The sequence below is a fragment of the Rhyacophila brunnea genome, unplaced genomic scaffold, assembly GCF_057557595.1.
Source record: "Rhyacophila brunnea isolate RB1 unplaced genomic scaffold, BYU_Rbru_1.0 scaffold_6, whole genome shotgun sequence".
Classification (NCBI taxonomy): Eukaryota; Metazoa; Arthropoda; class Insecta; order Trichoptera; family Rhyacophilidae; genus Rhyacophila; species Rhyacophila brunnea.
The window spans coordinates 5,916,354-5,931,575 of NW_028233276.1; the positions used below are offsets into that span (position 1 = coordinate 5,916,354).

Consider the following 15,222-nt stretch of genomic DNA (forward strand, 5'->3'; position numbering starts at 1 on the left):
GGCTATTGCATTGGCTATTTATGTTATTTTTTAATATGTCTTGACACAATATTGAACTGCATGTCTCGAAATTGAGTTAAACTCATGAACAAAATCATTTTGTGACTATCAATGGTGTGAGAAATTGCGTTAAATACCTTTTCAAACACGATCTAATCTTTTACATTGTACCGGAAACGCATTGATGAATAAATGATTCATGTTATTGAAAAATTCCATTTCAATAATATTGCTCCGGTGATACTTTTTTCAGTTTCTTGTCTATTTTTTTATTTTTAAATTTAGGCTTATTAATATGCTAATGAATTATTGTGGTAAATACGATCCACGATCCACACAAATTTGAGTTGGTTCTACGACTAAATAAATAATTAAAAGATGATATAATATAATATTTTAATCCGTGTAAATACAAATTGTAGATTTATAAAGGAATATTTGACTAAAATGAATTATTAAAAAAACATTGTACGTATTTGTTTTTGGGTATAATAATACTATTTTACTTATCTGTATGTATCATAATTATTTAAGTTTTTTTAAATTGTAATTTTTATTTTTATTATTAATTGAATTATAGGTTATTCGAATACTCAATTCACAATTTATATAAAATATATGAAATCATAATTTCTTTAATAAATTGACTGACCTGGTTATAAATTTTGTTTAATTGATTAAACCCACAGAAAAGCATCGTAATTGTTTAATCTCATTACTCTCAAACTATTCAAAACATGTCAAAAAATGATAGATTCTAAGAGCTTTTTCACATGAGACACGTGTCTCCGTCTGAACGCGCCCATTCATTCATGTGTAAATGCAGCCTCTCGAGACACCTGTGTCTGGACACTGTCTCGTGTGAAACGGATCTTAAAGTGTAAGTATTTATCATTAATGTAGCATAAAATAATGAGAAATTGCAAAGCAAGAATTTTGAAGTGTAGGTTTGCAGTGGACACAGAAAGAGATACTATTATTTAAAGGTAACATGGTAAAGTTACCATCTTGATTTTTTATCAACGATTGTCATGCAACATTGTATTTACCTTGTTTTCTCCGCTTGTAAATGTCACAATATTTAGACATCAGCATTCACTTAAGAACAACACTTTAAATAATCAGATCCTAATGGACGCCATACGATGCTGGCTTCTTAAAAGTTATTAAGAGTAGCTGCATGGCCTCACAGCGCACAGCAAGTCTTTGACAGCTTCCACCATCTTCCAGGAGACATTGGAGACCAGCTGTTTGGCTTCCTCACTGCCGTGCCCTTCCATCAAGCTGTATAGGTCCGGATAGAACTTAAATAAACAATAATGATTACAAATCAAATAAATACTGATATTTCACATTATGATAGCCGTCTATAGAGATGGAGCATAAATATATGAAAATGAAGTAAAAAAAGGACCCATGGCTTAGCTACAACGCTACAAGTCAATCTTGCAAAATTTCCAACAGGGCTGCCGAGACATAATATAACGCCCATAAATTTTCAAAGTTCCGCAAGCCCGAATAAATCTTAAAAAATCGAGCACCAATATTAAATAATTTTTTAATTTTCAAGGATAATTGTACATTATGGGAAAACAAAGTTAGGAAATACCTACACCTTTTTGAATACAGTAGGACCTTGATCATTCGGATTTCATTTTAATCATCAGTTTCAAATTATGGTTATAAGAAAAGGGTAGGTACAATCTAAAATATATTATGAAATTCTGCTACACGGTTCTGTACCTAGCGCTAGTGAATTTTTGTATATATTAATTTTAAATAAAAATCTGTTGAAGATTTCAATATTTGAGAAATTAAATTTTCTCATTTAGATGCCTGTATCATTTTAGAAATACATATATTTTTGATAGAAATTTTTATTTTGTCAAATAAATGTATCTATTATTATTTATAGAGTTTTTATACGGGGGGGGTTAATCAATCATTCTACATAATATAATTCATTGAATTGCACTTGTGAAACGATTAGTGGCACAATTCAAAGTCAACTATTTGCAGTTGTGCCATTATTGTTAGATATATGCATAGTGTGTACAAGAGTAAAGTTTATGATGTATAGTCTATTCAACTAGTGAAGCAACATTGTGAAATAATATATTATTTCCGTGTCCGCTATAACAACTGAAATTTATTTTATACAAAACACCAAAAAAAATCATTGATTTATGGTAACTGAATTCAAAATAACAATAATTATTACCTGTAGTCCGTCTATGGGCTGAGTAGTATATTCAGCTGACACTTCCGTCGCCTTCACCAGGATTGCTTCGAGAGGAGTCACATGAAGAATTTGGAGTGTCTGTAAACAAAAATTAGACACGAGACATTTGTATAGACACCTTTATTAGACACCTAATGCAATAATTAATAGCGAACAAACCTCTCGCTTTTTATGCACATACTCCCGCATTTGCTGAACAATTGCACGTTTTCCAGCATTCACGTTCCATCTGTAAATATGAATGTTCGAATTACAATAAAGCCTATAAAAAAACTATGTTCACCAATAGCGATAGCATGCGACCTCGTCTGCGTAAAATACAGATTTAAAAAATAGACATACATATATTGGATTTCAATGTAAATTATCGATAGATAACGTGATGTAGGCACACATCCCTTTCCTGCAACCCACCTCACCACTCCACCATTGCTATCTGACCACTTTACCTATTTGTGATTCAATTTTATTATCAACTTCAACTAAGTTTGCGCGATTCACAATGGTTGAAAGTAAGCGCGCACCTCTCTACTTGCACTTCACCTCTCTAATCCACCGCTGCTATCTGACTACTATACCTACTCGGGATGTATTGTTTCAAGAACATTATTTTTGAGAAGTTTTACCTTGTAACATCAGAACCGTTTGAGGTATCGAGATGAGTCTTTTCGAAATTGTTACCAACAATGTAGTCTATAAGTTATGCATCGATATTTCGGTAGTTTTTTAGTTATAACGACAGAAAAAAATAAACACAGACATAAAAAACTATTTTTTGTGCTATCATGGAAATAATCAAAATGCTGATCAGAACTAAAATATTTCAAAACCATAGACACTTCAATAATTGTATTATTTGTACCTATAGTTTAATTTAATTTGATACCTTGGTGAGCTTAATTTTGAATAAAACAGTTGATCTCACACACCTAGACCAGGTAAAATTGTGTGCAATGCAGAGATGCGCCATGCAGTGGTATAGATGGTCTTCTAGTACCCTCAACTTTCTGCACGTGCCCTCCATCAGCGTCGACGCATCTTCGGCTGGGAAAAAATCAACGCCTCCTGCTTGCAAGCGCTACATTATGGAAAATAAGTAAAATTATAAATTTCAGCAGAACAGTTTTATAAATATTCCCTTAAATGCATACTTTACTATGTATAGTACAAACTTTAGTTTTGGTATTTTGACAAAACAGAAATCGATTTTACCATACATTTTTATATCAAATGGAAAATTGAAATATTTGATTAGGAATCATTATTTCAATTTTGCGGATAGATGTCATGGTAAGTTGTGGTTGTTGGATATAATTTGTTATCAAATGACGCTAGCCGGAGATTATGTATATTAATTTATCTATGAGCTGGATTTTGGCAGTTATTTAAATTCAATTTTAACCACAAAATTATTAGGTTGGCAAAATCCAAAGTTAGTCACGATCCTCAGCCATGAGGGTACGGCCAAGAAGAAGAATTGTTAAAAATAATGTGAATATAACAAAATGTTGAATAGAGCATTTCGATAGTACTAAGTGGTTTTGGATGAAAATATAAAGAAAAAACTATTGAATATTTTTTTAATTATTTTCCGCATAATCACACCTATCCGTTGCATATGAGTAGGTATATATTTTTTATCAAAAGGTAGAAAATCATGCATTTAAGGGTTAATAATATAGATATTAGTAATATCATAATATTACAATCACCTGTAGATGGAAGTTTTCAGTTATACCTATGTAATAATATATCTATGTGTATGTTGTACGCACACGAGGAGACTGGGGACCGAATTTTTAAAATGGACCCCCCCCATAGGTAACATTTTTCTGCATGCGCGCCTGATGTATAAATTAGGAAGGTTCTCACCGCAATGAGTTCTCTGATTGTAAAACGACACTCCACCATGTCTTGGAGGGCTGACGTAGCTCCATTCTGGATCGATTTCACAATAATAAAGTTGTCACTGACAAAGAATTCGCATACAACTACGGCACCCATTATTGTTATGTTCACGCCGGTACTGTGAAAATTAAAAATGTTTATGTTAATATCCATTTATTATTATAAACAATATAAAATAATATGTATTGTTGTAGGGCGCGGCGGTGTCTCGAAGTGATTTAATGAGCAGTCTTAAAATTAATGCAATCACTCAGTGATACTCAAGTGTCCGCAAAAATAGAACCGACGATAGCAATATTTTCCGGTTTTGCCAAGGTTAATTATGGTAATACATCTATGGGTAAAGAATAAAGAAGTAACACGATGACATGATCCAGATTTTATAGTGGTACCACATTGAGAGTAAGGTGCGAAAATAGCATTTCTTCTATAGCGCAATAATTAGACGAAGGCTTAATTTGTCTATTATCTACGACCGCCATTGCAGACAGTGTAATCAGGGGTATAGCAAGATATTTTAGCGCCCGGTGCAATAAATAAAAATACGCCTCTTACGTAATATGTAGGTATATGTCCATTAACACACTCACTACCAACCTATAAACACTAAGGTCAATGGCAGCTGGTTATCATTAACAGAATTAAATAATGCGTATCAAATAACTTTTCGACAATCTACAGAGCCCTAAAACTGAAAAAAATAAGATTTTTTTACTATAAAATCAAACTCTTCTGGCGGCTCTCGTGATGCAGTGCGCAAGGCGTTGGCCTTCCATCACGGAGTTCTGGGTTCGATTGCCAGTGAGGTCAAAATATATTCACATAATCATTAGATTAACGTATTAACGTAAATTCCTCAAGCCTGGGAGTTTTACCACAATTATTGGGCTTCATGGCCTGTTGTGGTGTTTAATAAAGATACAAACAAGTAGAAGAAACAAATAATATATAAGTATTTAATTATGAAGGAAAAACAGTAAATTTTCAACATTACATAATATAATTATGTAGATGAAAGACTAAACAATCGATAACGTAATTGTTCGTATGTATTACTTACTGTAGGCGAATTTTTTTATGATTAATTATTTTTTATCACAATTAAAAGAAGGTTCATGAGGTTCCGAACTGCACCTGGGGCGGCTGCCCCGCTCACACACCTTTGTAACCCCACTGCTATTGGTACCGATTATTATTTTACAGAATTTGTCATTTTGGATTGTCTTGCTCAGTTTCCCTCCCGTCGTTTCTTGTTATCTGCCTGATCTATCAAACCTTATTTTCAATGTAGTAGAATTAGTTATAGATAATATTACGTATATTATTATTATTATTATATGACATATCCTGCACAAATAACTGGTTATTACCTCATTGATTCATGCAAAAGTAAAAATTAGTGATGATAAACAAACTTTTTTCTAGTAGGGTAATCCCCTTCCTATTTTATTATTATTAATATTATTAAGATATAGAAATCTTACTATAAAAATTCATTTTGTTTCAATCCGAATCAATTCATTTCCTATTTCATTTTCTGTTAGAAACATGATAACAGGGAAATCGAGCTATATTGCCGTGAGATATTTATTTTTCATGTATGGATTTTTGGATTGATCTAACCGGTTCTGTGCCTTCAAATTACTAGCCACCGTCGATCGATTTGCATAATCCAAAAAATTAAACACACAGTGACATCTATTTGAATAATTATAAAATACTAAGCGACAAATTATCGGTATTACAGTGATTGTAGTAAGAGCTTCGCTCTACATTCAACGTATGTCGTTAAAAATCTGCGGTCTGTCAGAAACTGCCATAGTAATATCGTGAGGCATAGAAAAGGTTAGTATAGTGGTAAATATTTTATTTTGTATTTTAAGGGAAGAGTTACTAACTTGTCATCATTAGGCTTCAATTCCCATCCTTGGTAAGGTAGATTACTGTATTTGGCTGTTGCGAACCCAATAGGACCTAACAGAAATAACAATATGTTTTTACAATAAGCATTTACACCTAAAAATATAATTTAAGAAAAATACAGATCATTCGCACCGTGAGTGTAAAACCAAGGCATCTGCAAATTTTTCAATTTCGGGATTAAATGCAAAACAACTGCAAAAGTCGTGAACTTGATAATGTAAAAGTGAAGTAACTGAAAGAACATGCAATATAATGTAAATATATACCAAATATTATGGTTTTTTTTAGAATTTCTATTTCTCCTAACAAAACGAAGACTTCAAACCCTTCTTCTTCTTCTTTTGACCATGTCAGATCTTAGTAGGATCATATGGGCCTCCACAGAGTGGAGGTTTGTACTAACAGATTTTATTTTTACGAGAAATGGATGTCAGCTACTTGCTCAACCTATTAGGTCCATACGCTGACTCATACACAAATTGAAAAACAATCTAATATATCCAAAATGTGTCTTTTGCAGATGCCATGGTTTTACATTCACGGTGTGATATGCGGCGTGGCGTGTCAACACCCGAATACTATCTCGCTCAGACTTCACACTCGACACCGCCGTTGGCCCCCATTATGCACACCGACGAGCAGCAATTTTCTTTGACACATATAACGCAATCGATTTGTCAGACGATTTAAAAGGGGTCCTCGAAACAGTTCAAACAAGTCATAAAATTATTAAATCATAAATAGATGTACATTTCTCACAAATTGAGTATAAATATTACCCAAAGCGTAAAAATATCGCTGTAACTGACCATTAAAAGGGCTTATAATATTACAAATTAAGCAGATACGTAAGTATAAGTGTGCACAACAAAAAAAGCCACTAATATTATTATGTGTCTTCACTGACAACTTTAATAATAATTGGACAGGGACGAAACCATTGTTATTGTTACTATGTTGATCGTCAGAACTTATGGTTATAATTTTATTGTTTATCATTTGGGGTTTCAATATCAGTCAGTATCTCGAGCCTCCAAGTCCATAAATTCACCACCGACAGCAACATTATCATATAGCATAGAACAGGGCAGAGAATGGATCGGTCTTTCACTTATATAATAAAGGACTGCTTGACCTTCAGTTATCATTGAGTTCAGTTCAGTTTAGTATCTAGCTCGTCTAGTTTAGAACATTAGTCTTGCTTGACTCTTGATAACGGATTCACTGTGTTCAGTCGTTCTGTTAGAGTCAAACGTGCTAGTGGACTGTACGATGTTCATGATCAGATTCGCCGTATGAATCATACCGTACGATCGACGAATAAATTTATCCCATAACCCTTATAAAATAAAAATATCCTATCGTAGAGAACTTACGTAACTTTCCTGTCCTGAAATTAATGGTGAACTTATCCTCATTGTATTTGGGATCATAGACGCCGGCCGTCGTCCAAGATGCAATTTCTTCATTCCAGCAGCATACGATGGGTGGCTCCAGCCATAAAACGGTGTCGGGCAATCTTAAATGATATTATAATATCTACTATATCTACATGTTACAAAATGGCATAGGTATGTGAAAGTAAATACTAGTGAATAATCAACGTCTGCAAAAGCTATTATATCTAACGTCGATTGGTCGAAATATTGTCTCAGATCCTAATTGTTTTTGGAAATATATTCATTCGCTTAGTTCCAGTAGTACTACAAAAGACAATGCCATGATGACGTTGAATAATGATCCTATAGAGAACCATGTTATATCTGATGCATTTGCTAAGCATTTTGAATCACTTTATAGCTCAATAGAACCGCTACTTGACCCCAATTCTGCTGGTCCTTCGTCTGCAACGCAAGATATTCAAATCTCAGCTTTTGACGAGAAAGATATGGAATATGGGTTTTCAAATTTGTCTCCCAAAAGTTCATTTGGTCCAGATGGCTTGCCACCTTATGTGGTTAAGGGCTGTTACGAACATATATCCTTTCCGCTTAAACATATATTTAATTTAATCATAGCATCCAGCACTTTTCCTGATGCATGGAAAATAACCCGCCTAAGGCCGCTTCATAAAAAGGGATCTAGATCAGAGATCTCTAACTATAGGCCAATAGCAGTTCTTTCGGCTCCATGTAAATTATTTGAATCAATATTACATATAAACATCAACCGTCAAATAGACTCTCGCCTCTCCGATTCGCAGCATGGTTTTCGACTTAGGCGGTCCACAGTAACAAATCTTATAGTGTATAATAATTTTATTTCAAATTCTATGGATAAGTCAATTCAAGTTGATTCTGTGTACACAGATATTTCCAAGGCATTTGATCGTGTTGATCACGATATTTTATTACAAAAGCTTTGTACATTTGGCGCGTCATATAGTATAATATGTTTTTTTGCTTCTTATTTGAAAAATCGCCGTCAATTTGTTGATTACCATGGGAATGAATCGCGGATTTTTAGAACAAACTCTGGTGTTCCTCAAGGTTCAAATCTTGGCCCAATTTTGTTTTTAATATTTTTTGATGATATTGTCAAAGTTATAACCAATTCTTCTTGTTTGCTATTCGCAGATGATCTTAAACTTTTTCGAACTATTGAAACCCCATTATGCTGTGCGATGTTGCAGTCTGACCTAGATGCTATCTCGCAATGGTCTATCTTAAATAAACTTGAATTCGCTACCTCCAAATGTAATATTATTTCATTCAATCGTTCAAGGCACACCTTATTGTTCCCATACACATTGTCTGGTATAATATTGAGTAGGGTAACGGAGATAAAAGATTTGGGAGTATTGTATGATACAAAGTTCACTTTCAATCAGCATATTCTTAACATCAGTACTAGATCTAGCAAAATGCTTGGTTTTGTTATGAGGGTTTCAAAATCATTCGAAAACGTCCGAGTGCTACGTACATTATACGTATCATTTGTGTTGAGTATTCTTGAATATGCCAGCATTGTTTGGAGTCCTAATAGGTTCATGCACACAATTAAGCTGGATCGAGTCCACAATAGATTTCTTAGATTTCTCTACTTAAGAACATACGGGTTCTTTCCTTATGATAATGACAATAAAATGAATTTCCCGACTCGTTTTCTTCTGGGTATGCTATCAATGCAATCCCTGTCTACCCGAAGAGTGATTGTTCTTTTAAAGCATTTCTTTTTACTTCTTCGTGGGTTCATTTACAATCCGCATATACTGGCAAATATTAATTTTCATGTTCCCACCAATATCACTCGCAGCTCCACGGTCTTCAAGATACCTCGTCGCAGGACAGATGTTATGTTTCATGATGCTGTGTATCGTGCAATTAGCTTATTTGATGGCACCATAAAGGTTGATTTGTTTTTTATTAATTATATAATGTTTGTAGACGTTTTAAATAGGATAAATTTATAATTGTATATATTATCATATTTCTTTAATATTTACACATGCTGTCTTTTCCACTTTCTTGTCATATTAGTTGTTATTTGTAATTAAGATATTTTTATATATTTGTATGTATTATGTATTATGGCGCATTGGCCAAAAGCTGTAATGCCGTAATACTCTTTTTTATAAATAAATAAATAAATAAAATGAGTAAATACTATGAGTATTGAATAACAAAACACTTGACTCATTTTTGCGAGGGCTGTGCGACTGGTCAATGCACTCCCTGGAGATGTAGACATTTTTAGTGATACGCTATGTATTTTGTTTTTAAAATTCTATTTTATTGCTTAATTTTTTTTGAATTATTGTTTATTTATTTTTTTGCTATACTTATTATAAAATTATTTTTTGGCTTGTTGTTTCTCTACTAACTTGATTTACCTGTTATTTTTATTCTAAATGTCATGTGAACGTCTTGAATTAATAATTTGTTATGTACTCAATGGTTTTTTTTAAATAAATAATTTTGAAAAACCTCAAAAATATAATATCTATTAGAAAAATCATAGATTTTTTTTGGGTCAATTGAAATTTAAACACTCATATTTCACTGTCCGGGGAGTTCTGTTACCTACCAATTAAACTATAGACTCAACCATCCTTTATGTAAATAATTTATAATAACTACACTAATAATTACAGGATATGTTTGATTAAGTGTAAGGACATTAAATATCTTGATAACTCGTGATGCCACCTATCCTAAATCGATTTAGTAATGTCATTACAAAGATGGTAGCCATATCCTGACGGGTGCTACCTCAGAGAAGCCACCTTGTGGTGATGAGACAGTTTGCGAGGCCTTATATTTATTATATTTATCATTCAAAATTAAAGGTACATAACTCACGTAGGTACCTATTGAAAAAATAGCAATTTAAAAGTTTCTATAACCACGGACATTAGATGAGTGTCCCTACCAAAATATGGTTTTAATATATTATATATGATTATGAAATCTTAATTTCTATGAAGAGAAAGGATAGAGCGTTATAATGACATATGCATCAATCCTATAATGTCTACAGATTCTACAGACTAAGCTCCCAAATATACCGTAAATGGCCTAAATAATTGACTTTTAGGGGTGGGAGCATATGGGCCCTTAAACTACTCTTTTGAAACCCGCGACCGACAGACGATACTATCAGCGCTCGAAATGGAAAAGTTAACGAATCGGAGCGCTCGACAGTTTTCTGAAGATATTTACGTAGTTATCAAATTTTATGTGTACTTATTTCTTAAAAATAAGTGTGTTAGATTTTGTATTATATTATGGCCTATCTAGCTCAGACGGTCAAATTATTTTATCCACGAGACGGAGCGACAATTATACTGATTTCACGAACAGGAACGGCGCTCCGGTGCGCTCCGGTCCATTTCGAGCCCTGGATACTATCGAGCCCGGAAATTTGTACGTATGCAGTTGGCCGTAACAGAGTTCATCGTGGGATTTCTTATCTGCTGTAAGCTATTCTTAGCTGTAAGTATAATAAATATTGAAATTAATTTCTTGCCTAAATAAACCACTTAAAAATACGTAATAACAACAACTGGAATACAAAGAAAGACAGAAGAAATAAATTAGAAATACAATCATACAGTATAATTTATATACAATTTTGATATGGTTCAAGAATAAAGTCGTAAATATCAATTATTTGATTATAATGACGGCGTTGTTATCAAACATTCGATACCAATAAAATATCAAATTATTGAATCAAATAAAATTGCAACAGTATTAACTGCACTGCTCCATGAAAAATGCGTATTTTTTATCTCAATGCTATACGGGAATCTCTTTCCGGTAAGACAGCTCACGATAAACTGTGCTATGGTGAAATGTAATACGTATAATTTACATGTAACCCGATACTAGTTCGCTTGGACAGGCAGCATCACACGTCGTGCAGTAAGCAAGGCGACTCTATTAGGCAGGCCATGTAAGTCACTCAAACTCAACCACCCAGTATATTGCAGGGACACAGGAGATCAGACGTTTTAGACATAAACTTTCTGATGCTAAGGCAGTGGAGGAAGATTGTGGAAGACAGAGAAATGTGAAGACGTCTCTTGAAGGCGGTCAAAACCAACATTTAGTTGTGGTGCTGATAATGATGATAGTTTAAAATGTGTTAACTGACTGTATATTAACTAGCATAAGCCTTTCGAGCGCAGCCTCCTGTTTCCTGATATCAGCTTCGATCTCTTCCGGTGCCCTCACCGCACCAGGTGCCGGTGGAGGAGGTGGCGTGTATGTCTCAGAGTACTCCATCTCGCGTAAGCCGTCGCCTTCTTCCACTGGAAATAATAACACAAATTAAGTATTTATAGGCCCATATGAAAGGGATAATATAATTAACTACATGACTTTTATTACCAGTCCTTCGTTCTGCATTATCTCCCCGAAAATTCTATAATAATTATAATCCCTAAACAAAGTGCCGCCTTTAAACAGACTTATAATGCCGTCCTTTTCCGTTGTTATCCTCTCTAACAGCGGTGGTTTTAAGTACGCGGAGGTGTGAGGCACTAACAAGTTTGGAGGCCCCTTGTGATTTCGTTAAAACAAGATGTCGGCTCCCAAAAGTTATAATATTCGTTCCTTTTTTGCCACCCTTTAGCCCCTTTGCTGGCCCTAAGCATCGCATGACCTGGCTGCCACCACGGGACGCCACTGATTCTACTGCACAAGAGCTGCGCATTTAAAATGTTTTATACTTAGTCATTTATTTGAGGGCAATTAAAAATGTACTTTACTTTTATACAATATCGTTTTTTTATAACAATACCAGAAGTCACATAGGGTGCGAGGCCCGATTGGACCCAATCGGTCAAATCAGCCTAAGACCGGTGGGGTTAAACGGGAAAATAACATATCACAGGTCAGTGGCGCACCCAAGGGGGGGGGGGGGGGGGGGGGGGGGGGCAAGGGGCCCTGTGGGGGCCCGGGTTGTGTGGGCCCTGGCGTGTCGGGTTGACCAGATAAGTGAGATAAACATACATCATAAATTAGTTTTAATAGCAAAAAAAAGTCGCCTGCGGTGCAATTATACTTCATGGCCATGAACATTTAGATTATATAATTGTGCAATATATTTTCTGATTATTATGTGTCGATACTTGACATCTCCATTATTAAAGTAAATGTATTAAACATCGCCAATAATTCACTGTATAAGTACCCGTAATTTGAACTAAAACACAATTTGAAAAACGTTAATGTAGTATTTCACACTGTCTTTAATCTTAGCGGTAGGTAGGGGGCCGCCAAATATCCTAGCCTGAGGCCCCGATTCAGGATGTGGGGGCATGGTGTAGGTACACCGAGAGCAATAGACAAAAGACCGATAAACGAGAAATTAGGCTGCGTTGTGTTGAGTAGGTTTGTGTATAAGTTAAATGCACTAATACATTTTTTGTCCATTTTCAATTAATATTTTGGAACGTCAATATTAAAAAACCAAAAATCGACGATAAACATTCGGCGAAAAGAACGACTACACCCCACTAGGGATTCCAATCCCGGGATCCCTGGATCCCGAGCTATTTTCGATACCTATGAATCCCGGGATTGATAAACATTATCCCGGGATTTCGGGATTGATTTTTTTTATCAATTTTTATAGAAAATAAAATAAAAGCGACAGAAAAAATAATTTTAATAAAAAATAACTACATTAGAAATAAACTGAGTTTGAATGAAGTTTGATTTATACCCATGTGTAGGTTGCCGATTCATTTTATTTTTCCACATAAATTATTAAAAATGGAAAGATTGGAAAAAAACAATGCTTCGCACTTTTAACAAAGTAATTCCACCATGATATCATACGTTTTACGGCAGTTTCATATTTGGCTGACTAATTAGATTTATGAAGCGGAAAGGCCTTAAGTACGCCATGATTGTTTGCTTTACTCTTTTAAATCTCGCTAATCCATTCTTTAAGTCTTTACTATCAGAAACAGCAATCTCCTATTAAATTCACATTATTATTTATATTACAATATTATTTACTCCATTAAACTTGTGTATTTCCAAGATTTAACGTATACAATATTAACAATAAATGTCTTAAATAGTATAAATTATACTTGATTTATTTTTGACCGATTTTATCAATGTTATTTGTAAATATAAAAATTTTATATTGACAATGGAAAAAATGCCAATCCCGGGACCTGTCCCGGGGTCCCGGGATTGTCAAATTGTAATCCCGAAATCCCGGGATCAGAATTTTGGCTCGGGATTGGATTCCCTACACCCCACTAGTCGGTGGTAGTGTAAGTCAAAAGAACATTTTCTTTCAGCGGAATTCGGCATAAATATTGTAGCTCTCTAGATCAAGCGGGTAGCACAGCCGATATTATTTGAGTAATGTTTTAGCATACTAGGCGCACATGTCCAGCATGGTCGCTGTTAGTCGCTTCCAATCTGCCAGTCGCTGATGACACGCTCAACGATTACCGCCGTTATGCCTCCAATTTAATAAAAACTAGGAGAAACTGTACAAATATACCGCCGTGTATTGTGAAAATATGTAAAAATAATTATATGAAGAAGAAAAAGAGCCTATGGGACTAATTTACATTCTCCTCCTTGCCCCCCCCCCAATATTAAATCTTGGGGTGCGCCACTGTCACAGGTTGAAACTCTCCCGAGGCATTTCGGAGAACAGACTGAGTCAGGTTCAACATCGCTTCTTTGCCTTATATCTGACGAGAGGCTGCATGGTCCGTTTTCTTATCTCCTCATAATTATTAAATTCATATCACCGCACACCCAGTACCCAGTATCTACCAGACACAATCGAATTATGTTCTGAGGTCTTTGTAAGGTGCCATTTGGTTTTAATCAATTAGTTGTTACTCATATTCAATTTACGATGAAATGATGAAATATATTATTATTACCGATATGTGTGTTTTCGTTCAAAATTCCAGGTAATATTTGTATACATATAGATAATAAAATATGAATAAAAACAAGGAATCAAACCAAATAGGTATTCTGTAGCACGAGGCAGAGACGCGCTAAGTGGGGGTGTCAGAGAAACGAAACACATGGGCGGCAGAATTCAGGGTAGCAAGATTTATATAAAAATGATTTTATTAAAAAAAACATACGTTATTCAATTACATAAATTGAATATTATTATGAAATATATGAAATGTATTCGTACGTTTCCTACTGCTGAACGGCGGAAAATCAGAGATTCAATCTATCGCATTTGTATACAAGCATATCGAAAAACATTCTTAAAAATCTTCATAGGATATATCAGTAGGTACCATAGGCATGGCCCCCACAAGGGGGGGGGGCTGATAGGGCTCTAGCCTGGGGGCCCGGGCTTAGGGGGGCCCGGTGTAGCGACCAGCTAAATGAGATGAACAGAAAAGAAAAAGAGACTTTATAAAATATTGACCTTAATTTTGTCATGCAACTAAAATGAATTATTTTATTAGGCACATTACAATTATTCCTTTCATCATACCTACTTATTTCGGCTCTTGTGATTTACAATCTTTATCGCTGTCTATACGCAGTACGCACTCTTGTCTATTTTTTTTGACAAAATACAATATATTAGTAAGTAAATCAATTGTGTTTCATTCAAAGCTCAAATTGCAAAAACAATAAAAATACGCACAAAAATAGACAAAAAGCGTTACTTTGCGGTGGTGTTTATGACAT

General features: G+C 34.5%; 1 protein-coding gene across 1 annotated transcript in view; it reads right to left on the reverse strand.

Annotated features, from left to right (window-relative positions):
- Positions 1-571: 571 nt before the first annotated feature.
- Positions 572-15,222, reverse strand: part of LOC147065149 (dynein axonemal intermediate chain 7-like) — a 54,755-nt gene continuing 40,104 nt past the window's right edge. Inside the window, exons 11-18 of the mRNA XM_085956938.1 lie at positions 11,672-11,828; positions 7,450-7,592; positions 6,049-6,124; positions 4,115-4,268; positions 3,172-3,320; positions 2,402-2,471; positions 2,222-2,320; positions 572-1,304 (exon numbers count right to left, since the gene is read on the reverse strand). Of these exons, the coding sequence (XP_085813064.1) occupies positions 1,167-1,304; positions 2,222-2,320; positions 2,402-2,471; positions 3,172-3,320; positions 4,115-4,268; positions 6,049-6,124; positions 7,450-7,592; positions 11,672-11,828 (986 nt within the window). The 3' untranslated portion in view covers positions 572-1,166. The remainder of the gene's footprint in view (positions 1,305-2,221; positions 2,321-2,401; positions 2,472-3,171; positions 3,321-4,114; positions 4,269-6,048; positions 6,125-7,449; positions 7,593-11,671; positions 11,829-15,222) is intronic.